Source organism: Coregonus clupeaformis, chromosome 39 (assembly GCF_020615455.1).
Source record: "Coregonus clupeaformis isolate EN_2021a chromosome 39, ASM2061545v1, whole genome shotgun sequence".
Taxonomy (NCBI): domain Eukaryota; kingdom Metazoa; phylum Chordata; class Actinopteri; order Salmoniformes; family Salmonidae; genus Coregonus; species Coregonus clupeaformis.
The window spans coordinates 5,536,455-5,562,635 of NC_059230.1; the positions used below are offsets into that span (position 1 = coordinate 5,536,455).

Consider the following 26,181-nt stretch of genomic DNA (forward strand, 5'->3'; position numbering starts at 1 on the left):
TATAATCGTCCAATTATTTTGTATTTTTCCCGCTAACCCATTTCAGTTCGCTATTCAATTTATTTAACTGTTCTCTCTGATTATGCCCTAATTAATAAAACAAATACTTGCTATCGTTTATCAGCATACGCTTAATGACATTCCTACCATCTGAACTATACTGTCTCTCACCCTCCCCTTGCTCCTTCGGGGAGAGCGCATGGTAACCTTATAACATATTTTCATAGACTTTTCTAGAATACTTCTATTTAAGCTATCTAATTCAACCTTTCACATTTCTCAATCCACATAGTAATCTAGGTATATAGCCCCACAGCGAAAGCTTTGTCTACTGTCCCTACCTGTGTTCGAACCAGGGACATCGCCAGTCACTCCACACCATCTGCGATGCTCTCAAAGTAACTACTCCCAGTTCATAGAGCAAGTGACGTCACCAAATGAAAATCGCAGTAGCTTTCACCTCAGCAAAAAACTCTCTCTCTCTTACCCATTCCCTATTGAATACGTGAGTTTTTCTATTTAACCCCTAAACACGCTACAAATAGTCCATTCAACATTACCAAACCAAATACTCCATCGTACCCATTCAATCAACACATCAGCCGTGGAATTTACACTCATAAATGCAGATTGTTACTCCATGCCTTGAAATGATAAATAGATTTCCACCAATAGTACCATTAATGATCTCATCTTACCCTCTGACACAAAATGAAGTTCCCTCACTGTACTACGTTAGCTCTACCATGATAATTAGTTCAATTTAACCCTCTATTTGTTTTATACTATATTATACATTACGTCTAAAACAACATTACTTATGGTCAGTTTATTCCAATCACATTATCCAACAACGCCACAATCTTAAACTCATATGGGGCGGCTGGCAGTTTAGTGACCAATAGCGCCGCGCCAACAACCGAGAGGTCGCCGGTTCCAATCCCCGAGCCGACCAGGCGAAAAATCTGCCGATGTGCCCTCGAGCAAGGCACTCAACCCCAATTGCTCCCATAAATCGCTCTGGACAAGAGCGTCTGCCAAATTACCAAAAATGCAAATGTAAACATTCTCTACTTTCTCACCCATGACGCTCGGGTGAGCAAGTTTAGAACATTCTCTCGTCAGATACCCACATGCGTTCCCAGCCATCTCCCAGTCTTTTCATGGCTCCAAAAGCCACACTTTCGCTCTCTCCAGCCCCTCCCCTCGCAACTCTACCTTTTTTCTTGTCCAGGGGGAACAGGCTTTTTGAGGAGCTGTGAGGAGCTGTTTTCTCGTTTTAGCGTGTTTTCCAATATTCTGCCGTTATTCAAAGTACTTCAGTCTATTTATTTAAATCAAATAATTCCCACCTAATTAGTTAAAGTTGGTGCACGTTTATAAACCGAATTATTTCGGTCTAATTGTTTAACCAGTATTTTGCACGGTCAAACATCAAACGTTAAATCAAATAATAAACCAAATAGCCCAAACCAAGCACCTAAAACCAGTATTATGCTATGTCAAACATCAAACCTCAAATCAAATACTAAACCGAATTGCTTCGACTCAACTATTCAATAGCAGTATTATGCTATGTCAAACACCAAATGTTATATTTCAAATAGATCAGTTCAAACGTTTTAGTTCAGTCACTCATTCATCACTTTTCATTTCATGTTTTCGATTGTCACTGACGGGTTATATGGTTTGAGTAACCACAAATCCAACATTTATTCCCAAATTATACCGTTTGGACAGCCACAGACGTCTTAATATACAGGTTTATTATTTTTAATAACCCCTATTCACTATTTTATTTCGTCTGTGATCATTCGCGCACTCATGCATACAACAACACCCAGTGTCCCCCTGACTCTATCCGTATCTAGCCTTCTGATACGTGTCAGTAGCGTAACACTATCTAAAATTTAAGTGGCCATTATGATTCTAGCCATATCTCAGTGGATATGTGCCACAACGTTACACTTTAATCAATTAATCCCTGTATCTGTCACGCTCTGGCTCCGGGACTTTGTGTGTTGAGCCAGGGTGTGTTCGTTTCGTGGTGTTTTGTTTGGTTGGGTGTTTCTATGTGTTGTATTTCTAGGTTTGGTCAATGACTCCCAATCGGAGGTAACGAGTGTCAGCTGTCGGCTCGTTATCTCTGATTGGGAGCCATATTTATTCTGTATGTTTTCCTGTGGGAGTTGTGGGTTTTTGTTCCAGGTTCAGTCATTTGTCACTGTAGGACTTCACTATCGTCTTTTGTTTTGTATTTTACGTGCTTTACTATTAAAGTCATCATGTTCACTCAACGCGCTGCGTATTGGTCTGCTCCCTTTCAAGACGGTCGTGACAGAAAAACCCACCACAAAAGGACCAAGCAGCGTGTCCAGGAGCAAAGGGTCTGGACATGGGAGGAGATTTTGGACGGAAAAGGGTCCTGGACTTGGGAGGAAATCCTGGAGGGGATGGATCGCCGTCCATGGAGCGAAACAGTGGAGAGGCGACGGAGAGAGGAGCAACGGCGTCGGCAGGGCCATCGTCGGAGGGACGAGAGGCAACCCCAAAAAGTTTTTTGGGGGGGGCACATGGCTTGGGCGGTTGGGCAGCAGGAGGCTGCCACAGGGAGACGTGGAGAGAAGGCTATCGGATTACGGGAGCCATTGGCGAGTAGAGGAAGGGAAGTTGTTGCGGCACGGCGTGAGAGACTGATGTGTGTTACCAGTCCGGTCCGGCCCGTTCCTGATCCCCAGTTAAGGCCAGTGGTGTGTGTTCCCAGTACGGACCGGCCTGTTCCTACTCCACGCACCAAGCCCACGGTGTGCGTCGCCAGTCCAGCCCGGCCGGTTCCTGCTCCACGTACTAAGCCTACGGTGTACGTGGCCAGCCCAGCTCGGCCTGTTCCAGCTCCACGCACAGAATCTACGGTGTGCGTCGCCAGCCCAGCCCGGCCTGTTCCTGCTCCACGCACAGAACCTACGGTGTGCGTCGCCAGCCCAGCCCGGCCTGTTCCTGCTCCACGCACAGAACCTACGGTGTGCGTCGCCAGTCCAGCCCGGCCGGTTCCTGCTCCACGTACTAAGCCTACGGTGTACGTCGCCAGCCCGACCCGGCCTGTTCCTGCCACTCGCACCAAACCTACGGTGCGCGTCGCCAGCCCAGCCCGGCCTGTTCCTGCTCCACGCACAGAACCTACGGTGTGCGTCGCCAGCCCAGCCGGCCTGTTCCTGCTTCACGCACTAAACCTACGGTGTGCGTCGCCAGCCCGACCCGGCCTGTTCCTGCCACTCGCACAGAACCTACGGTGTGCGTCGCCAGCCCAGCCCGGCCTGTTCCTGCTCCACGCACAGAACCTACGGTGTGCGTCGCCAGCCCAGCCCGGCCTGTTCCTGCTCCACGCACAGAACCTACGGTGTGCGTCGCCAGCCCAGCCCGGCCTGTTCCTGCTCCACGCACAGAACCTACGGTGTGCGTCGCCAGCCCCGCCCGGCCTGTTCCTGCCACTCGCACCAAACCTACGGTGAGCGTCGCCAGCCCGGTCCGGCCTGTTCCTGCCACCCGCACCAAGTCGACGGTGCGCGTCGCCAGCCCGACCCGGCCTGTTCCTGCCACTCGCACCAAACCTACGGTGCGCGTCGCCAGCCCGGTCCGGCCTGTTCCTTCTCCCCGCACTAGCCCTGAGATGCGTGTCCTCAGCCCGGTACCTCCAGTTCCGGCACCACGCACCAGGCCTACGGTGCGCCTCAGACGGCCAGAGTCTGCCGTCTGCCCGACGGCGCCTGAACTGCCCGTCTGCCCAACGCCGTCTGAACTGTCCGTCTGCCAAGCGCTGCATGAGCCGCCCGTCTGCCAGGAGCCAGAGCCTTCCGCCAGACAGGATCAGCCAGAGCCTTCCGCCAGACAGGATCAGCCAGAGCCTTCCGCCAGACAGGATCAGCCAGAGCCTTCCGCCAGACAGGATCAGCCAGAGCCGTCCGCCAGACATGAGCAGCCAGATCCGTCAGCCAGCCATGAGCAGCCAGATCCGTCAGCCAGCCATGAGCAGCCAGATCCGTCAGCCAGCCATGAGCAGCCAGATCCGTCAGCCAGCCATGAGCAGCCAGATCCGTCAGCCAGCCATGAGCAGCCAGATCCTTCAGCCAGCCATGAGCCGTCCAGCCAGGATCCGCCAGAGCCAGCCAGCCAGGATCCGCCATTGAGTCCGGTGCTGTCCCTTAGCCCGGTGCTGCCCCTTATCCTGGTGCTGCCCCTTAGTCCGGTACTGCCCCTTAGTCCGGTGCCGCCCCTTAATCCAGTGGGGTTTAGTTGGGGGGTGGTCATGTGGAGGAGGCTACGTAAGCGGGTAGTGACTTTGGTGGGGTGGGGACCGCGACCAGAGCCAGAACCACCGCCGAAGAGGTATGCCCACCCAGCCCTCCCTTGTTTAGCCTTATTGAGGCGCGGTCGCAGTCCGCGCCTTTAGGGGGGGGTACTGTCACGCTCTGGCTCCGGGACTTTGTGTGTTGAGCCAGGGTGTGTTCGTTTCGTGGTGTTTTGTTTGGTTGGGTGTTTCTATGTGTTGTATTTCTAGGTTTGGTCAATGACTCCCAATCGGAGGTAACGAGTGTCAGCTGTCGGCTCGTTATCTCTGATTGGGAGCCATATTTATTCTGTATGTTTTCCTGTGGGAGTTGTGGGTTTTTGTTCCAGGTTCAGTCATTTGTCACTGTAGGACTTCACTATCGTCTTTTGTTTTGTATTTTACGTGCTTTACTATTAAAGTCATCATGTTCACTCAACGCGCTGCGTATTGGTCTGCTCCCTTTCAAGACGGTCGTGACAGTATCTCACGGTTCCACCATTTGTGGTCCAGAGATTTCAGTATCTTCCTTGATCCTAGCCATATCTCTCTGAATATGTGTCAAAGGAACAATACTCAATTAAAATGTTGGCGCTCCTCTGATCCTAGCCATATCTCGATGGATATGTGTCAGTAGCCAACGCCCTTAGCCAATAATTCCCTTTATCTCCGAACCTTAGCCGTACCCTCGCAGTTACGGACCTTGCCGGTAGATGTCAGCATTGTCTCCTGAACCTAGCCGTATCCATAGTTACGGACCTTGCCGGTAGATCAATACTCTCTGGTACCATGGTTTTAAACATCACATTTAGCAAAGGTTTGCATGTCACAATATTGTGCTTATCTACTCATAATAGTTTCATAATTTAGTTCACTTACATCAGACAGGTGTTTCACAAAATTAATTTGGATAAAGCCAATGTGCAGATCTTTGGTTATTTAACAATAGGTTTAAGCATCAGTTGTCAGAGCACCTTACCGATCACTGCACCTGTACACAGCCCATCTGAAATTAGCCCACCCAACTACCTCATCCCTATATTGTTATTTATTTTGCTATTTTGCACCCCAGTATCTCTATTTGCACATAATCTCTTGCACATCTAGCATTCCAGTGTTAATACTATTGTAATTATTCTGCACTATAGCCTATTTACTGCCTTACCTCCATAACTTGCTACATTTGCACACACTGTATATATATTTTTCTGTTGTATTTCTGACTTTATGTTTTTTACCCCATATGTAACTCTGTGTTGTTTTTTTTCTGCTTACCTTTTTAGAAGCCCGGGCAGTTTGTGAAACACACGGTTCGATGAAAGAGTTGACCAAATGGGCCGGACAGTATCCAGCGAAGTCCCTTCGAATTATGGAAAGATATGTACTCATGTTTGTTCTTCAGGAGATGAACACCATCTTTTTCAACGAGTCTGCAATATGTCTCAATAGAGTGATTGCGATTGGCTGGAGGTACAAAATAACTCTTACTTCTAAAAGGAGTCGGAGTATGTGCAGGTGAGCAAGCTAAATGTTCAGTTGAAATATCACGATGTGGGGAGCTAAAGTATTCCCTTAAACTGATGTTTCTAAAAAACTAACATGTCTCCCTTAACATCGAAATCTGAGTTGTAGGCACAAAATATAACCCTTTATTAAGCAAGGAGACATGGACAGGGCTCAATATCTTGCTTGATAAATGAAAGACATTCAGTCCCGTGGGTTCGGGGACCGTGTGAACGGTCCCCTCTGCCTCCGGTAGTCGTTTCTTCTTACCCTGTCGGCCCAGTCTATCATTGGATTCAAAACTGGCACTGGAAGCGGATGAGACACTGGTTGTAGAGCGTTGGTCAGACGGGATTTGATAGAAGTAAGCAGCCTCCATCCTGCGTCTGGCATGGAGAGCAGGAGCAGTACCTCTTTTGTCAGGGTTTCTCCAGAAGTAGACTTTGTCCTCTGCCTTGTCTTTAATGAGGTGTTCAGTAAGGGTCTGGAACAAAAAAACGTGACTGTCCAGACGCTGTCCGTGTCTTGTTTCATGTCTGTATATATTAAATATTCATCTTCATATTCTCATCTCCCAGCGTCTGTCCTCACATTCAGTAAGGGTCTGGAACAAAAAAACGTGACTGTCATGAGCCTTCATGTACTGTCAAAGTCGTGTCAATTCAAATCTGGTATTAGGAACAAAAGAGGTCAACACGACTTCTAAGATATACTAGTTATTTTAATTAATGCAAAAACCTTCAATGGTAAATATGATGTTTCGTATATACGGGCTCTCTGAGATGCCTCGCAGGACACCCCAGAGAACTAAAAACATTGTTTCAGATCCAATACTCAAATACTCTGACAGAGGGAATTTCCCACTTCTCTGCTGGCAAATTAGAGTAGAGGCTTGAGCGTGGTTTAAACTTACTCAGCCAATCCGTTGATGCATCTCTGTTACCAGGCATATGTCCATATCATAACACCCTGTCATAGTGAGAAGAGCCAGCTCCCTTAGACATCATTCCTACGTCCAAGGAAGGTTCACAGATCACAAAGAACCAGTATAGTCTAGCATTTGAAGACACAATCCTTATCTCATTTTACCCCCTAAAACAGCTCTTCACATCAATCACAGCCTGCCAGGTGTCACAGCCTACATTAGCCCAGTCAAGAATGCATTCTTTCTAAGTTAGTCATCCCATCAATTTAGGAGAATGATAAATCCCCAATAGTACCGAACAAACTTTTGAGTGTTGGAGGTTCGTGCACAGATACAGGAAACCAATAAGTGTTCATATTCTGAAGAATGACAAGTGCTGATTTCTCCCCACGGTTCTGGTTTTGAGGCTTGGGCAGGCTGCAGTTCATCTGTCTAATCCCCTGCAAGCATAAATACATTTAATGTATATTCCTGTTTGATATGCATGCATATAATTAAAATGGACATGTTTTCTTTGTAATATGACAGTGTTTGTTTTGTATCCAATGCATTTAGCTTACATTAGGATGAAGCAGTGGAGTCCGGTCTTGAGACCACATAAGTGTCTCTGTCTTGTCTCGGCGTCTGATACATGTGTTTCCATCTGTCCAATAGTATTTCTCATCCAATTTCACCTAATTCTACTCATTCATTATATTTTTTGACTATTTTTGGGAGGTGATGATTTACAGTCGACTCCTGATAAGAGCTCAAATACATTTTTACCTTACAAAATTATTTGATGGCCTTAAAAAAAAAAAAAACATTTACACACTGAAAAAAAGGGCGTGGACCAGAATGAGGCGCTCTCCTCTCTATATATAGTTCCTGCATTGAGGAATACCATCTTCAGAGAATGTTGTGATAATTTATCTGCAGATAATTGATGACTGGAGCTCAAAAAGCAACAGTGACAGTAAACAAACCATGGAGACAAATTAAAGTTTCTTTCACATTCTTTATTTTGACAGGAAGTCAGTGCTGAGACAGGTCTCTTTTCCAGGGGAGCCCCGTATACCACCAAACTACACATTCATATACACATTAAAATAAACGTAATTATACACTACAATACATAAAAAACAAAACACAATCATAAAAAATTAATAAAAAATACATTATTCAGTAACAAGGTCAAATACCCCAGAAACAGCAATTCCTCAAATTTTAAAGCACATTGTAGATCATTCCAAACGCAAGGCGCAAGGAAACCAAAGGCTGATTTAGCTAATTCTCTAGACACCAAAGGAGTCTCCAGAGTTAACCAGCCCTGTGAACGGGTTTGATACCTTGTCATTTTAAATCTGAACAGTGACGCTAGGTAAGTCAGAAGTTTGTGGAGTTAACAAAAAGAGAATAATTTTGTGATCGACGTGACTACATAGAGGTAATAAAAGTGCCTCCTGTCATAAAATGAAGGGCACTATGAAAAACGTTATCCAGGTGTTTAAGAGTAGAGGAAGCTGACCTTTGATAAAACAGTACCACCATAATCAAGAACAGCTAGAAAGGCTGACTGCAAAATATGCGATTCGGTTTCTGACCTTCACAAAAAGGAGCTGTTAACTATTGTGCTTAAACTCCTCTGCCGCGACCCCAGCAATTCAAAACAGTCTTTCTTTCCAACTCAGCCAGGCTTTGATTGCTTCTGTACGCAATAACTGGTGCTTTTACTATTAAAGTGCATTGTCCCTGTCAAATAAATGAATAAATCAGCACATATTACTGACTACCTAAGCGACACAAAAGATGGCGGATGCAACAACAAATGCTGACGACATAGTGCTATATATGGAGCGGTAGGCAGACTAGTGGTTAAGCGCATGGGGCCAGTAACCAAAAGGTTGCTGGTTCCAATCCCTGAGCCACCTAGGTGAAAAATCTGTCGGTGCCCTTGAGCAAGGCACTTAACCCTAGTTGCTCTGGATATGAGCTCCTGCTAAATGACTAACATGTAAATATAGCAATGCATAGTCCTATATAGTCATAGCCAAGCATGGTCCTTGGTAGCGCATGTAACTCCAGGATAGTGTGTTTGATTCCGGGGACCGTCCATACATGTCTGCTAAATGGCATATAACACTATTATTATAAATTAGATCATTTCACATCTTTTACAATCTTTTAAACCTTTGACAGACTAGGTTCACCGGCCTCATCTTCCTCATTCTTCGTCGTCTCCTTGTTCTTCTTCATTAAGGGTTCTGCATTACTGACGTCCAAGGTTCCTGTTTAAATGGATGAGAGACAGGACTAGAACAGAACCGTCTAACACGTCACATGAACACAGTCAACTAAGTATGTGTTTCACATCCCTGGACTGGTGAAATCTACTATGTAGTCAAGTCCTCTGTTCAACCTCTTGACCATGTAGACCAGTGGTCACCAACCTTTTTTGAGTCAAGATCACTATGAGTGAAAAAGCAAGCCGAGATCTACCCCTCAGATTCTCTTTTAAACATGACTGAAAAAACATAAGCAACATTAACCAATTAAAAACAGTTCTGTAGCAATGAGGTTTGTACAGTAGGCTATAAGTCCAATACATTATCACTGCATATTGGCTATGCTTGGATTTCCCTGCCAATCTTGTTCTTCTCAGACCACTTAGAAATTATATTTTATAAAATGTGTTATATGATCACACTGGTAATAGATCATGTGTTGTATTATTTGTGAGGCACAGCTAAGTGAGAATAATAATTAGCTTTTATTTTTACTGAACTGATGACCTGTATCTGATGGTGAGTCTGAGGGGAGGGAGAGAGCAGTGGTGAGGCTGCCTGATGACCTGTATCTGATGGTCAGTCTGAGGGGGAGGGAGAGAGCAGTGGTGAGGCTGACTGATGGCCTGTATCTGATGGTCAGTCTGAGGGGAGGGAGAGAGCAGTGGTGAGGCTGACTGATGACCTGTATCTGATGGTCAGTCTGAGGGGAGGGAGAGAGCAGTGGTGAGGCTGACTGATGACCTGTATCTGATGGTCAGTCTGAGGGGAGGGAGAGAGCAGTGGTGAGGCTGACTGATGACCTGTATCTGATGGTCAGTCTGAGGGGAGGGAGGGAGCAGTGGTGAGGCTGACTGATGACCTGTATCTGATGGTCAGTCTGAGGGGAGGGAGAGAGCAGTGGTGAGGCTGACTGATGACCTGTATCTGATGGTCAGTCTGAGGGGAGGGAGGGAGCAGTGGTGAGGCTGACTGATGACCTGTATCTGATCTCCTATGACCAGAGAAAGTGAAATATTCCTCGAAATATAAAAAAAGACACAAGCCGCTAATAATAACAAACTCAAACTTAGCCAAACACTTTGCTACTCATTCATTGCAGCTGTAGTGCATTTTTTTGTGACTACTTTATGTCTGTCTTTGAGGTGGAGAGAAAGAGTGAGATAATCAAAAATGAGAGAACAACTCACTTTGACCATAGTCATTCTTCCCCTTTCTGTTATATAAATTGTATCTCCTTTCTTCCTCTTCTTTCTTTATCATCTATTTCTCCATTCTCCTCTCTCTCTCTCCATTCTCCTCTCTCTCTCTGTCTCTCTCTCCTCTCCATTCTCCTCTCTCTCTCTCTGTCTCTCTCCCCTCTCTCTGTCTCTCTCCCCTCGCCATTCTCCTCTCTCTGTCTATCTCTACCCTCTCTCTCTCTCTCTCTGTCTCTCTCCCCTCTCCATTCTCCTCTCTCTGTCTATCTCTCCCCTCAAAATAAAGAAAAACCCTTGAATGAGCAGGTGTGTCCAAACTTTTGACTGGTACTGTATATATATATATATGTGGAGAGAAAGAGTGGAGTGCCAAGATGGAGGCGCGGGGGCTTCAAAACAGCGACCCCTGGAAATCATCTAGTGTATCTATAAATCATTGGTGTGAACTTTGGGTGTGTTGGTAAATTCACTCTGGAATGCCATAGTGCGACGCTCTGGCCGAGGAGTAGCGTTTATCTCAGCTTTCTGACCTAACAACTGCTGTCATGCACCCAAGCTAACAGGCTAAGGTTGGCTACTTCCAGACAAAAATGAGAGAACACCTCACTCTGACCATTTTACTCACCCTAGCAGAGCTGGTTAGGCTGTTTTCATGTTATCCAGAGGGTTGGTGACTGTAACTATGATAATGGCATCAATTTACGTTTTTTTTGCCGACGTTTACTGGCACCGGCCTTATTCAACTGATGTTGAGCGTTCGCCAATATGTATCAAGTTCCTCATCAGTAAAATGTTATTTTATCATGATGATGTTTGCTGAATAACTTGATTTGCTCTCTGGACCTGCCGGGTAGGCAGAGTTCTACCTTCAGACAAATGAAATGGGAACACTTTTCCTTCCCGGCACCAGGGCTGCTGAATCAAGTGGACCTACTGCAAACGGCACCAAAGACATAAAATAAATAGGAACACAAGACTTTATCGTTGGGTTTTTTACAGAAATGTTTGGTGATCGACTAGGAATGTCTTGGAGATGGAGCAGTCAATCGCGATCGACCGGTTGGTGACCACTGATGTAGACAGACATGAATTACCTCTCTCTTTAGGTTGTTTTATATAGCGCAATTAGACCTCCACCAGATGACACTACCACACCAGGAAGTAACTCCCATGACTTACCATGCTGATGGTCAATATCCCTTTTCTTATCAACAGGTAGAGACCTCCAACTCCAACAAGAGCTGTGACTCCAACTGCAACAGGAACTGTCAGCCACAAGGACTGGCACTGCGTAGGAAACATTTGATCTGAAACACAGGATGTAGAATTATTACACTACCTAATGCGTCTAGGTCCAGCAGCAGGGAGGACACGTCCATGAACGTCACACCACTCCATGACAGGCTCTGGGTAGCAGCCTTCAGCCTCACAGCGCAGGACCACCTCATCACCTTTGATTCCTTCAATGGAGATTACTGGTCGAGACGCTGCACCTATAGAGATACAGAGATATACCACGGCTCTCAGCCAATCAGCATTCAGGGTCAAACCACCTTGTTTATAATGTTATACCACGGGTATGACAATAAAATAATTACGTTGGTAACCAGTTTATAATAGCAATAAGGCAACTCAGGGTTTGTGGTATGTGGCCAATATACCACGGCTAATGGCTATATCCAGGTTGCGTCGTGCATAAGAACAGACCTTAGCCGTGGTATATTGGCCATATGCCACAACCCCTCGTGACTTATTGCTTAAATATAACAAGGGTTTGCTAATACTTATGGACCTTAAAATTCAAAAAGTAACTTCCAATGACTCACAGCATTGTACATTGAATTAGCTGGGGTTATCACACTATTAAGGTTAGCATGTAGGCTAACCAATCTATCTAACTAATACTCATCAGGCAATGGACTTGACATTGAACTCACCCTTGATTTCATGTGATCTGTCTCTTAAGGGGGATTGGGTGGTCAGCAGGTGTGTTGACTCACCAACAATGAGTTGAATGGTGGTTTTCTGGTGGTCCAGCAGTGGAATGTAGCAGGTATAGCTTCCAGCATCATAGAGTTCCACTCTGGTCAGCTTTAAACTAGCGTTGCCTTCCACTAGTTCTTCTTTAAACAGTGACGTCCTTCCCCTGAATGATGGATTCTGGAGTACAAGGTCGTCCTTCTCCTCTCTGTAAAGATGCACCTCTTTTGGTTTTAGGTCAGGTCTCTGCCATTCTACTGTCTGATACACAGCGCTAACGGTGGGTCTCAGGGTGCAAGGGAGGATGACGTCATCGCCAACTAAGGCCACAATGGGCTCAGCAGAACCAGCAACCTGAACTGTCCCTGAGAAGAAACAGATTACAGAGTGATATACTTTGAGACAAAGCAAGATACAGGCCAACTGAATGATGAGCAGGTTGACATTGACTCCCACAACAGCTAAGGCAGTTTGAACCAGGAAATGGTCAATGAACACTGACTAGCATTAGACTAAGCAAGATATAATGTTGAGCAGGTTGACAGTGACTCCCACACTAAAACTATCTCATTAATAGTAGGGATCAGTTAGAATAATCGGTTTATCGATTAGTTGATCGGGGGTGTTTGAATCAATCACAGATACGGAAAAGGCTGCATTTCCCACAGACAGCTGATCTCTCTTTAGTGAGAGCTTTATACAAGGGTACCTCAGGAGCCATGTTTTAAAGGTCCAATGCAGACGTTTTTAGCTCGTTATCAAATCATTTCTGGGTAACAATTAAGTACCTTACTGTGATTGTTTTCACTTAAAATGGTCAAAAAGAAACAAAAATAGAATCTTAGCAAAGAGCAATTTCTCAAGCAAGAATGTATCTAGGACTGTCTGGGAGTGGACTGAGTGGGGAGGGGAAACTGAAAACTAGCTGTTATTGGTAGAGAGGTTTGGAACTCTTTCTTATTGGTCTATTAACTAATTTACCGCATGGTGATGTCACCATGGAAGGACAAAACTCCATCCCACCAAAACAGGCTGAAATTTCAGTCAGTCTTTTCAAACAGCTCTTACACTAAAAGGGCATTATCATCATTTACACAATTTCACAGTATTATTCCAACCTCATAGTGTGGAAATCAAACACAGGAAAATCATATTTTTGACTGCACTGGGCCTTTAATAGCTCTCCTGAAAGGTTACCTGCAGACATTTGTTAAAAGCGGCAATCAGCTGTTGAAACAATAACGAAGCCTATTCCCTGTTTCGGTAAGAAACTGAAGGAGGGGACTGAAGAAATGTAACCACTCTCAAGTTAATAGACAGAGCTATGGGTGCAACAACTGACCATCCATGACATTAAAATGTTACACCTGCAAATCTGTGTACAGGACAAATAAACTTTTGATTTGGCCCCGGTTTCCTATAAGTATCTTAAGGCTAAGTTTATCGTTAGAGCCATAGGATCCTATCCGATGCTTTTGGGAAACCGGGCCCTGTTCCATTCTATAGATGCTGTGTATAAGAAAGTTTAAGAAAGTTTAAGAAAGTAACGTTACAACCGCAAAATCCACATTAGCACTAGCTAGCTAGCAAACGTACTTACTGCCTGTGTCACTTGATGTTGATGATATGGTGATGATGTACATTAACATTGTACACAACCAGCAGGGCAAAGAAGTCTTCATATTGGCCCGGTTAAGCGTCCAACGTTATGGTGCTCCGGTTAAAGACACAAGAGGCAGGATCAGGCAGGAAACATTGAAGTGACGTGACTCTGCTGCCGGGTTTATAGCAACACACACATGCTGGAACAGAGCGTCACTGCCCTCCCCGCCCGCCCCAATGACTGTAAATCAGTCCTTCTCCCTGGTGGGGCTCGGAGCAATGCCAGGGGGGGCGCGTGTGACCCCGTGGAACGTGCTTTTTTCTTCCCAGGGAGTAGTTTTTTTTTGCACCGAACAAGAGCACACAGCAGGATATATGAAGTGCAGATAACAAACCCTTAAGAGACACCATGGAAACATATTTAACTGGGATGAAAAGAAAGGCGGAGAGAGACAGAGATAATGAGACAAACGTAAGTCTCCCGAAAGCTACGACGAGGAAATATGACGAAGCGTATGTAGCGCTTGGCTTCATTGTGACTACGGTGGGAGACGAGGAAAGACCGGTATGTTTACTGTGTCTAAAAATGTTGGTAGCGGACAGCATGAAGCCAAATAAATTAAGGCGTCACTTAAAGACATTACACCCCAATCACGCTGATAAGCCGCTTGAGTTTTTTCAGCGAAAACGTGCCGAATATTGCCAACAATCGTCCCGCTTTGTGAATGCTACTTCAGTAAACCAGCGAGCACTGTTAGCATCATATAAGGTGGCGTACCAAATTGCTCAGTGCAAAAAACCCCACTCCATAGCAGAGGAGCTGATACTGCCTGCAACATTAGACATGGTCTCTGTCATGTTGGATGACGCAAGTGCTGCAAAAATAAAAACTATCCCTCTGTCCAATGACACTGTCGCCAGACGTATAGATGACATTGCTAACGATCTTAAAAGATCAGCTGGTAGATAAACTCAAAGACAAACGTTTTGCCTTACAGTTCGATGAAGCAACTGACAGTAACAAAGACTGTTTGTTTATCGCTTATGTACGTTTTGACATGACAAACTCCCTGTGTGAGGATCTACTTTTTTGTAAATATGTCAGAGACAGAGCCACAGCTGAAGAGCTATTCAAAATGCTGGACTGCTTCCTGACTGAGAATGGGCTAAAGTGGGAGAACTGCATTGGTGTTTGCAGTGATGATGCACAGACCACGGCAGGGATGAGAAAAGGACTTCGGGCACTCATCAAGAAGGCCTCACCTAATGCTGAGTGGACACACCGTGTTATACACAGAGAAGCACTGGCATCAAGGCACCTTTCCTCTGAATTAAGTGAGGTTATGACTGACGTTGTAGGTGGAGTCAATTTTATAAAGACCAGACCACTAAAAACAAGAGTCTTCTCTGCTATCTGTGAGGAGATGGGAGCTGAACATCAAGCTGTGCTGTTTCACAGTGAAGCAAGGTGGCTGTCACGAGGAAAAGTATTGTCCCGAGTTTTTGAGCTCAGAGAGCAGATACGAATGTTTTGGGAGCAGGAGCACAAGTATGACCTCGCAGAAAAATTTAGTGATGAGAACTTCCTGGCAAAACTGGCCTACCTGAGTGACATATTTGGAAAGCTAAATGAACTAAATCTGCAGCTTCAAGGGAAAGATAAACACCTCCCTCAGGTCACAGACAAGATCAGCTCTTTCACTCGAAAGCTTGCAATGTGGGGCAGGCGACTTGATGAAGGACATACTGATTCATTCGAGAACCTGCATGAATTTGTTGACACTACTGACTATGATGCCACCTCAGTGATTCCATATGTTAAGGAGCATATTTCATCACTGATGGGATTCTTTAAAAAGTACTTCCCTGAAAACAGTTCCCAATATGACTGGGTGAGAGATCATTTCAATGCACCAGCTCCAACTGGTTTCAGCTCTGCAGAGGAGGACCAGTTCATTGATATGACGTCTGACTCCACATTGAGACTGAGGTTCACATCACAGACACTGAGTGAATTCTGGCTGAGTGTAGAGAGACTCTTAGGGCAGAGGGCCATGGGCATTCTTCTTCCTTTTGCAACATCTTATCTTTGTGAGACTGGCTTCTCTGCTGTTGCTGCACTGAAGACCAAGTACAGGTCCCAGCTAAACATTGAGCAGGAACTGAGAGTTGCAGTATCATGCTTCAAACCCCGTTTCGAAAAGCTGTGCACTGCAAAACGTGCTCATTGTAGCCATTAATCCTGACTTCCTCATTTTGATTTAAGCAAAAACTGAAGCAGGAAGCACCAGTGATTCGGTTAATAAAAAAGTGGTCAGATGACGCAGATGCTAAGCTACAGGACTGTTTTGCTAGCACAGACTGGAACATGTTCCGGGATTCTTCAGACAGCATTGAGGAGTACACCACATCAGTCACTGGCTTCATCAATAAGTGCATCGATGATGTCGTCCCCACAGTGACCGTACGTACATACCCCAACCAGAAGCCACGGATTACAGGAAACATCCGCACTGAGCTAAAGGGTAGAGCTGCCGCTTTCAAGGAACGGGACTCTAACCCCGGACGCTTATAAGAAATCCCGCTATGACCTCCGAGCGAACCATCAAACAGGCAAAAGTCAATACAGGTCTAAGATTGAATCATACTACACTGGCTCTGACGCTCGTCGGATGTGGCAGGGCTTGAAAACTATTACAGACTACAAAGGGAAGCACAGCCGCGAGCTGCCCAGTGACACAAGCCTACCAGACGAGCTAAACCACTTCTATGCTCGCTCGAGGCAAGCAACACTGAAGCATGCATGAGAGCACCAGCTGTTCCGGATGACTATGTGATCACGCTCTCCGTAGCCGATGTGAGTAAGACTTTTAAGCAGGTCAACATTCACAAGGCCGCAGGGCCAGACGGATTACCAGGACGTGTACTCCGAGCATGTGCTGACCAACTGGCAAGTGTCTTCACTGACATTTTCAACATGTCCCTGACTGAGTCTGTAATACCAACATGTTTCAAGCAGACCACCATAGTCCCCGTGCCCAAGAACTCTAAGATAACCTGCCTAAATGACTACCGACCCGTAGCACTGACGTCTGTAGCCATGAAGTGCTTTGAAAGACTGGTCATGGCTCACATCAACAGCATAATCCCAGAAACCCTAGACCCACTCCAATTTGCATACCGCCCCAACAGATCCACAGATGATGCAATCTCTATCGCACTCCACACTGCCCTTTCCCACCTGGACAAGAGGAACACCTACGTGAGAATGCTATTCATTGACTACAGCTCAGCATTCAACACCATAGTGCCCTCTAAGCTCATCACTAAGCTAAGGATCCTGGGACTAAACACACTCCCTCTGCAACTGGATCCTGGACTTCTTGACGGGCCGCCCCCTGGTGGTAAGGGTAGGTAACAACACATCTGCCACACTGATCCTCAACACGGGGGGCCCCTCAGGGGTGCGTGCTCAGTCCCCTCCTGTACTCTCTGTTCACCCATGACTGCATGGCCAGGCACGACTCCAACACCATCATTAAGTTTGCCGACGACACAACAGTGGTAGGCCTGATCACCCGACAACGATGAGACAGCCTATAGGGAGGAGGTCAGAGATCTGGCCGTGTGGTGCCAGGACAACAACCTCTCCCTCAACGTGACCAAGACAAAGGAGATGATTGTGGACTACAGGGGAAAAAAAAGAGGACTGAGCACGCCCCCATTCTCATCAACGGGGCTGTAGTGGAACAGGTTGAGAGCTTCAAGTTCCTTGGTGTCCACATCACCAACGAACTATCATGGTCCAAACACACCAAGACAGTCGTGAAGAGGGCACGACAAAGCCTATTCCCCCTCAGGAGACTAAAAAGATTTGGCATGGGTCCTCAGATCCTCAAAAAAATTCTACAGCTGCACCATCGAGAGCATCCTGACTGGTTGCATCACCGCCTGGTATGGCAACTGCTTGGCCTCTGACCGCAAGGCACTACAGAGGGTAGTGCGTACGGCCCAGTACATCACTGGGGCAAAGCTTCCTGCCATCCAGGACCTCTATACCAGGCGGTGTCAGAGGAAGGCCCTCAAAATTGTCAAAGACTCCAGCCACCCTAGTCATAGACTGTTCTCTCTGCTACCGCACGGCAAGCGGTACCGGAGTGCCAAGTCTAGGTCCAAAAGACTTCTCAACAGCTTCTACCCCCAAGCCATAAGACTCCTGAACAGCTAATCATGGCTACCCGGACTATTTGCACTGCCCCCCCACCCCATCCTTTTACGCTGCTGCTACTCTGTTAAGTATTTATGCATAGTCACTTTAACTCTACCCACATGTACATATTACCTCAACTACCTCAACTAGCCGGTGCCCCCGCACATTGACTCTGCACCGGTACCCCCCTGTATATATAGCCTCCCTACTGTCACTTTATTTTACTTCTGCTCTTTTTTTCTCAACACTTTTCTTTGTTGTTGTTTTATCCTTACTTTTTTTTTTGTTTAAAATAAATGCACTGTTGGTTAAGAGCTGTAAGTAAGCATTTCACTGTAATGTCTGCACCTGTTGTATTCGGCGCATGTGACCAATACAATTTGATTTGATTTGATTTGATTTTTAAAAAATCAGCACAAATTGTTTTATTCATTTTTGTTTTATAGGTCAAAGTGTTTCATATATTGTGCTCCTGAGTTAATGTTGCTGATCAATTTGAATTTATTATTATTTATTGATGATATTTAATTTAATTTTTCAGTATCAAATTGTCAAAAAATGTTTACAGTTTAAATAAGGTTTGAATTATTTTCTTAATTTCAGGCAAATTGATGCACTTTAAGTATTTTCTGTTAGACTAAAAACAATGTTAATAAAGTTATTATTTGATGTAAGTTGATCTATATTTAATGTTAATAAGGATACAATGTTATGCAGAGGTGTACTTATAACAATTTTATAGACAAATTATACTATTTACAGTCGCAGCGGAGAGTTGGGGGGCGCGAAATGTTTACTTCTTCCTAGGGGGGGCGTAACAGAAAATAATTGAGAAGCACTGCTGTAAATGAACATTGTTGCCATGTGGTCTTGTCGCCAAATGGGGCTACTTTGAAAACGATGTCGCGGGTGAAAATCTATTGGTCGAGGGTTGCGGGTTTTTGGCCAATTTCTAAGTTGCACGGCGGCCGTCAAGGCATTTCTCTTAAAAATATATATTTCACTGTGACCTGCTGCTGACTGTCAGGCTGTGAGACGGGCTGTTGCTGAGGGAGGGAGGGAGGGAGGGAGGGAGGGAGGGAGTGGTGTTGAGGTCCGGAGGGGGGTTAGTTAATACCAAGCATGACATCCCCACATTGTAGCCTTTACATTGAATATATTCACTGATCATGTACTCTACCTTGGCAAATAAAGGTGCAGTTCAGGTATGAATGGTGCAGTTCAGGTATGAATGTTTGTGAGACATTATTTTTCAGTCATGTCCAATACCAGGAGTATCAAACTCCAGTCTTTGATTGATGCTGTGTCTGCATGTATGGTTTACAATTATACATTTCAACAGTGTTTACCAATCCTGGTCCTGGGACATCAATGGTTACACATTGTAACTATGCAATAGACTACAAACATGATTTAACTAGTTTAAGGCTGATTTGTAATTCGTATATACAGAAACAGAGTTTTAAAAACAGTACACTACACTTCCTGTGCATCATGTCATTACTCTAAAACCGGTTAATCTCACGATCTAATTTCCTTCATCTGCACTGATCTGAGGACACGGGATAGGTGTAGTATTTCATCAAATGAGAGACTTAATTTCAATCAGAAGAGAATGTGAAAAACTTTATTGAAAGAAGTTAATTATCCAAGTGTTATAAATACATAATACATGCATTATAAATATCGTAATTGTAATATTATATTTTAAATACAAGTTCAATCTGTACTTCAATGCACATCTGGTGGGCATTATAAAAACAGAGGAAGAAAGAGGAGGTGGGGAGAGAGGTGGGAGGAAGAGGAGGTGGGGAGAGAGGTGGGAGAAAGAGGAGGTGGGGAGAGAAGTGGGAGAAAGAGGAGGTGGGGAGAGAGGTGGGAGGAAGAGGAGGTGGGGAGAGAGGTGGGAGAAAGAGGAGGTGGGGAGAGGTGTGAGAAAGAGGAGGTGGGGAGAGAGGTGGGAGGAAGAGGAGGTGGGGAGAGAGGTGGGAGGAAGAGGAGGTGGGGAGAGAGGTGGGAGGAAGAGGAGGTGGGGAGAGAGGTGGGAGAAAGAGGAGGTGGGGAGAGAGGTGGGAGAAAGAGGAGGTGGGGGAGAGAGGTGGGAGGAAGAGGAGGTGGGGGAGAGAGGTGGGAGGAAGAGGAGGTGGGGGAGAGAGGTGGGAGGAAGAGGAGGTGGGGAGAGAGGTGGGAGGAAGAGGAGGTGGGGGAGAGAGGTGTGAGGAAGAGGAGGTGGGGAGAGAGATGGGAGAAAGAGGAGGTGGGGGAGAGAGGTGGGAGAAAGAGGAGGTGGGGAGAGAGGTGGGAGAAAGAGGAGGTGGGGAGAGAGGTGGGAGGAAGAGGAGGTGGGGAGAGAGGTGGGAGGAAGAGGAGGTGGGGAGAGAGGTGGGAGAAAGAGGAGGTGGGGAGAGAGGTGGGAGAAAGAGGAGGTGGGGAGAGAGGTGGGAGGAAGAGGAGGTGGGGAGAGAGGTGGGAGGAAGAGGAGGTGGGGGAGAGAGGTGGGAGGAAGAGGAGGTGGGGAGAGAGGTGGGAGGAAGAGGAGGTGGGGAGAGAGGTGGGAGGAAGAGGAGGTGGGGAGAGAGGTGTGAGGAAGAGGAAGTGGGGAGAGAGGTGGGAGGAAGAGGAGGTGGGGGAGAGAGGTGGGAGAAAGAGGAGGTGGGGAGAGAGGTGGGAGAAAGAGGAGGTGGGGAGAGAGGTGGGAGGAAGAGGAGGTGGGGAGAGAGGTGGGAGAAAGAGGAGGTGGGGAGAGAGGTGGGAGAAAGAGGAGGTGGGGAGAGAGGTGGGAGAAAGAGGAGGTGGGGAGAGAGGTGGGAGAAAGAGGAGGTGGGGAGAGAGGTGGGAGAAAGAGGAGGTGGGGAGAGAGGTGGGAGAAAGAGGAGGGGGGAGAGAGGTGGGAGAAGAGGAGGTGGGGAGAGAGGTGGGAGAAAGAGGAGGTGGGGAGAGAGGTGGGAGGAAGAGGAGGTGGGGAGAGAGGTGGGAGGAAGAGGAGGTGGGGAGAGAGGAGGTGGGGGAGAGAGGTGGGAGGAAGAGGAGGTGGGGAGAGAGGTGTGAGAGAGGAGGTGGGGAGAGAGGTGGGAGGAAGAGGAGGTGGGGAGAGGTGGAGAGGGAAGAGGAGGTGGGGAGAGAGGTGGGAGGAAGAGGAGGTGGGGAGAGAGGTGGGAGAAAGAGGAGGTGGGGAGAGAGGTGGGAGAAAGAGGAGGTGGGGAGAGAGGTGGGAGGAAGAGGAGGTGGGGAGAGAGGTGGGAGAAAGAGGAGGTGGGGGAGAGAGGTGGGAGGAAGAGGAGGTGGGGAGAGAGGTGGGAGGAAGAGGAGGTGGGGGAGAGAGGTGTAAGAAAGAGGAGGTGGGGAGAGAGGTGGGAGAAAGAGGAGGTGGGGAGAGAGGTGGGAGGAAGAGGAGGTGGGGAGAGAGGTGGGAGAAAGAGGAGGTGGGGAGAGAGGTGGGAGGAAGAGGAGGTGGGGAGAGAGGTGGGAGGAAGAGGAGGTGGGGAGAGAGGTGTAAGAAAGAGGAGGTGGGGAGAGAGGTGGGAGAAAGAGGAGGTGGGGAGAGAGGTGGGAGGAAGAGGAGGTGGGGAGAGAGGTGGGAGGAAGAGGAGGTGGGGAGAGAGGTGGGAGGAAGAGCGTCAAGGACAGAAAGGGAAAGAGGTAAGAATAGAGGAGCAGGGAAGACAGCATATGATTAATGAACTACAGTGCTACTAGGGAAGACATCATGTGATTAATGAATTACAGTGCTACTAGGGAAGACAGCATATGATTAATGAATTACAGTGCTACTAGAGAAGACAGCATATGATTAATGAATTACAGTGCTACTAGGGAAGACAGCATATGATTAATGAATTACAGTGCTACTAGGGAAGACAGCATATGATTAATGAATTACAGTGCTACTAGGGAAGACAGCATATGATTAATGAATTACAGTGCTACTAGGGAAGACAGCATATGATTAATGAATTACAGTGCTACTAGGGAAGACAGTATGTGATTATGAATTACAGTGCTACTAGGGAAGACAGCATATGATTAATGAATTACAGTGCTACTAGGGGAAGACAGCATGTGATTAATGAATTACAGTGCTACTAGGGAAGACAGCATATGATTAATGAATTACAGTGCTACTAGGGAAGACAGCATGTGATTAATGAATTACAGTGCTACTAGGGAAGACAGCATATGATTAATGAATTACAGTGCTACTAGGGAAGACATCATATGATTAATGAATTACAGTGCTACTAGGGAAGACAGCATATGATTAAAGAATTACAGTGCTACTAGGGAAGACAGCATGTGATTAATGAATTACAGTGCTACTAGGGAAGACAGCATGTGATTAATGAACTACAGTGCTACTAGGGAAGACAGCATATGATTAATGAATTACAGTGCTACTAGGGAAGACAGCATGTGATTAATGAATTACAGTGCTACTAGGGAAGACAGCATATGATTAATGAATTACAGTGCTACTAGGGAAGACAGCATGTGATTAATGAATTACAGTGCTACTAGGGAAGACAGCATATGATTAATGAATTACAGTGCTACTAGGGAAGACAGCATGTGATTAATGAATTACAGTGCTACTAGGGAAGACAGCATATGATTAATGAATTACAGTGCTACTAGGGAAGACATCATATGATTAATGAATTACAGTGCTACTAGGGAAGACATCATATGATTAATGAATTACAGTGGTACTAGGGAAGACAGCATATGATTAAAGAATTACAGTGCTACTAGGGAAGACAGCATGTGATTAATGAATTACAGTGCTACTAGGAAGACAGCATATGATTAATGAATTACAGTGCTACTAGGGAAGACAGCATGTGATTAATGAATTACAGTGCTACTAGGGAAGACAGCATATGATTAATGAATTACAGTGCTACTAGGGAAGACAGCATATGATTAATGAATTACAGTGCTACTAGGGAAGACAGCATATGATTAATGAATTACAGTGCTACTAGGGAAGACAGCATGTGATTAATGAATTACAGTGCTACTAGGGGAAGACAGCATATGATTAATGAATTACAGTGCTACTAGGGAAGACAGCATGTGATTAATGAATTACAGTGCTACTAGGGAAGACAGCATATGATTAATGAATTACAGTGCTACTAGGGAAGACAGCATATGATTAATGAATTACAGTGCTACTAGGGAAGACAGTATATGATGAATGAATTACAGTGCTACTAGGGAAGACAGCATATGATTAATGAATTACAGTGCTACTAGGGAAGACAGCATATGATTAATGAATTACAGTGCTACTAGGGAAGACATCATATGATTAATGAATTACAGTGCTACTAGGGAAGACAGCATATGATTAAAGAATTACAGTGCTACTAGGAAGACAGCATGTGATTAATGAATTACAGTGCTACTAGGGAAGACAGCATATGATTAATGAATTACAGTGCTACTAGGGAAGACAGCATGTGATTAATGAATTACAGTGCTACTAGGGAAGACAGCATATGATTAATGAATTACAGTGCTACTAGGGAAGACAGTATATGATGAATGAATTACAGTGCTACTAGGGAAGACAGCATATGATTAATGAATTACAGTGCTACTAGGAAGACATCATATGATTAATGAATTACAGTGCTACTAGGGAAGACAGCATATGATTAATGAATTACAGTGCTACTAGGGAAGACAGCATATGATTAATGAATTACAGTGCTACTAGGGGAAGACAGTATATGATGAATGAATCACAGTGCTACTAGGGAAGACAGTATATGATGAATGTATCACAGTGCTACTAGGGAAGACAGCATATGATTAATGAATTGCATTGCTACTAGGGAAGACAGCATGTGATTAATGAATTACAGTGCTACTAGGGAAGACAGCATATCATTAATGAATTACAGTGCTACTAGGGAAGACAGCATATGATTAATGAATTACAGTGCTACTAGGGAAGACAGCATATGATTAATGAATTACAGTGCTACTAGGGAAGACAGCATATCATTAATGAATTACAGTGCTACTAGGGAAGACAGCATGTGATTAATGAATTACAGTGCTACTAGGGAAGACAGCATATGATTAATGAATTACAGTGCTACTAGGGAAGACAGCATATGATTAATGAATTACAGTGCTACTAGGGAAGACAGCATATGATTAATGAATCACAGTGCTACTAGGGAAGACATCATATGATTAATGAATTACAGTGCTACTAGGGAAGACAGCATATGATTAATGAATTACAGTGCTACTAGGGAAGACAGCATGTGATTAATGAATTACAGTGCTACTAGGGAAGACAGCATATGATTAATGAATTACAGTGCTACTAGGGAAGACAGCATATGATTAATGAATTACAGTGCTACTAGGGAAGACAGCATATGATTAATGAATTACAGTGCTACTAGGGAAGACAGTATGTGATTATGAATTACAGTGCTACTAGGGAAGACAGCATATGATTAATGAATTACAGTGCTACTAGGGAAGACAGCATGTGATTAATGAATTACAGTGCTACTAGGGAAGACAGCATATGATTAATGAATTACAGTGCTACTAGGGAAGACAGCATGTGATTAATGAATTACAGTGCTACTAGGGAAGACAGCATATGATTAATGAATTACAGTGCTACTAGGGAAGACATCATATGATTAATGAATTACAGTGCTACTAGGGAAGACAGCATATGATTAAAGAATTACAGTGCTACTAGGGAAGATAGCATGTGATTAATGAATTACAGTGCTACTAGGGAAGACAGCATGTGATTAATGAACTACAGTGCTACTAGGGAAGACAGCATATGATTAATGAATTACAGTGCTACTAGGGAAGACAGCATGTGATTAATGAATTACAGTGCTACTAGGGAAGACAGCATATGATTAATGAATTACAGTGCTACTAGGGAAGACAGCATGTGATTAATGAATTACAGTGCTACTAGGGAAGACAGCATATGATTAATGAATTACAGTGCTACTAGGGAAGACAGCATGTGATTAATGAATTACAGTGCTACTAGGGAAGACAGCATATGATTAATGAATTACAGTGCTACTAGGGAAGACATCATATGATTAATGAATTACAGTGCTACTAGGGAAGACATCATATGATTAATGAATTACAGTGGTACTAGGGAAGACAGCATATGATTAAAGAATTACAGTGCTACTAGGGAAGACAGCATGTGATTAATGAATTACAGTGCTACTAGGGAAGACAGCATATGATTAATGAATTACAGTGCTACTAGGGAAGACAGCATGTGATTAATGAATTACAGTGCTACTAGGGAAGACAGCATATGATTAATGAATTACAGTGCTACTAGGGAAGACAGCATATGATTAATGAATTACAGTGCTACTAGGGAAGACAGCATATGATTAATGAATTACAGTGCTACTAGGGAAGACAGCATGTGATTAATGAATTACAGTTTTACTAGGGAAGACAGCATATGATTAATGAATTACAGTGCTACTAGGGAAGACAGCATGTGATTAATGAATTACAGTGCTACTAGGGAAGACAGCATATGATTAATGAATTACAGTGCTACTAGGGAAGACAGCATATGATTAATGAATTACAGTGCTACTAGGGAAGACAGTATATGATGAATGAATTACAGTGCTACTAGGGAAGACAGCATATGATTAATGAATTACAGTGCTACTAGGGGAAGACAGCATATGATTAATGAATTACAGTGCTACTAGGGGAAGACAGCATATGATTAATGAATTACAGTGCTACTAGGGAAGACAGCATGTGATTAATGAATTACAGTGCTACTAGGGAAGACAGCATATGATTAATGAATTACAGTGCTACTAGGGAAGACAGCATGTGATTAATGAATTACAGTGCTACTAGGGAAGACAGCATATGATTAATGAATTACAGTGCTACTAGGGAAGACAGCATATGATTAATGAATTACAGTGCTACTAGGGAAGACAGTATATGATGAATGAATTACAGTGCTACTAGGGAAGACAGCATATGATTAATGAATTACAGTGCTACTAGGGAAGACAGCATATGATTAATGAATTACAGTGCTACTAGGGAAGACATCATATGATTAATGAATTACAGTGCTACTAGGGAAGACAGCATATGATTAAAGAATTACAGTG

The 26,181-nt window shown here is 44.9% G+C and overlaps 1 protein-coding gene across 1 annotated transcript in view; it reads right to left on the minus strand.

Moving 5' to 3' along the window:
- Nucleotides 1–8,927: 8,927 nt before the first annotated feature.
- LOC121557876 (CD276 antigen-like) overlaps nucleotides 8,928–26,181 on the minus strand; it is a 112,751-nt gene continuing 95,497 nt past the window's right edge. The window contains exons 4-5 of the mRNA XM_045211800.1: nucleotides 11,395–11,522; nucleotides 8,928–9,019 (exon numbers count right to left, since the gene is read on the minus strand). Of these exons, the coding sequence (XP_045067735.1) occupies nucleotides 8,987–9,019; nucleotides 11,395–11,522 (161 nt within the window). The 3' untranslated portion in view covers nucleotides 8,928–8,986. The remainder of the gene's footprint in view (nucleotides 9,020–11,394; nucleotides 11,523–26,181) is intronic.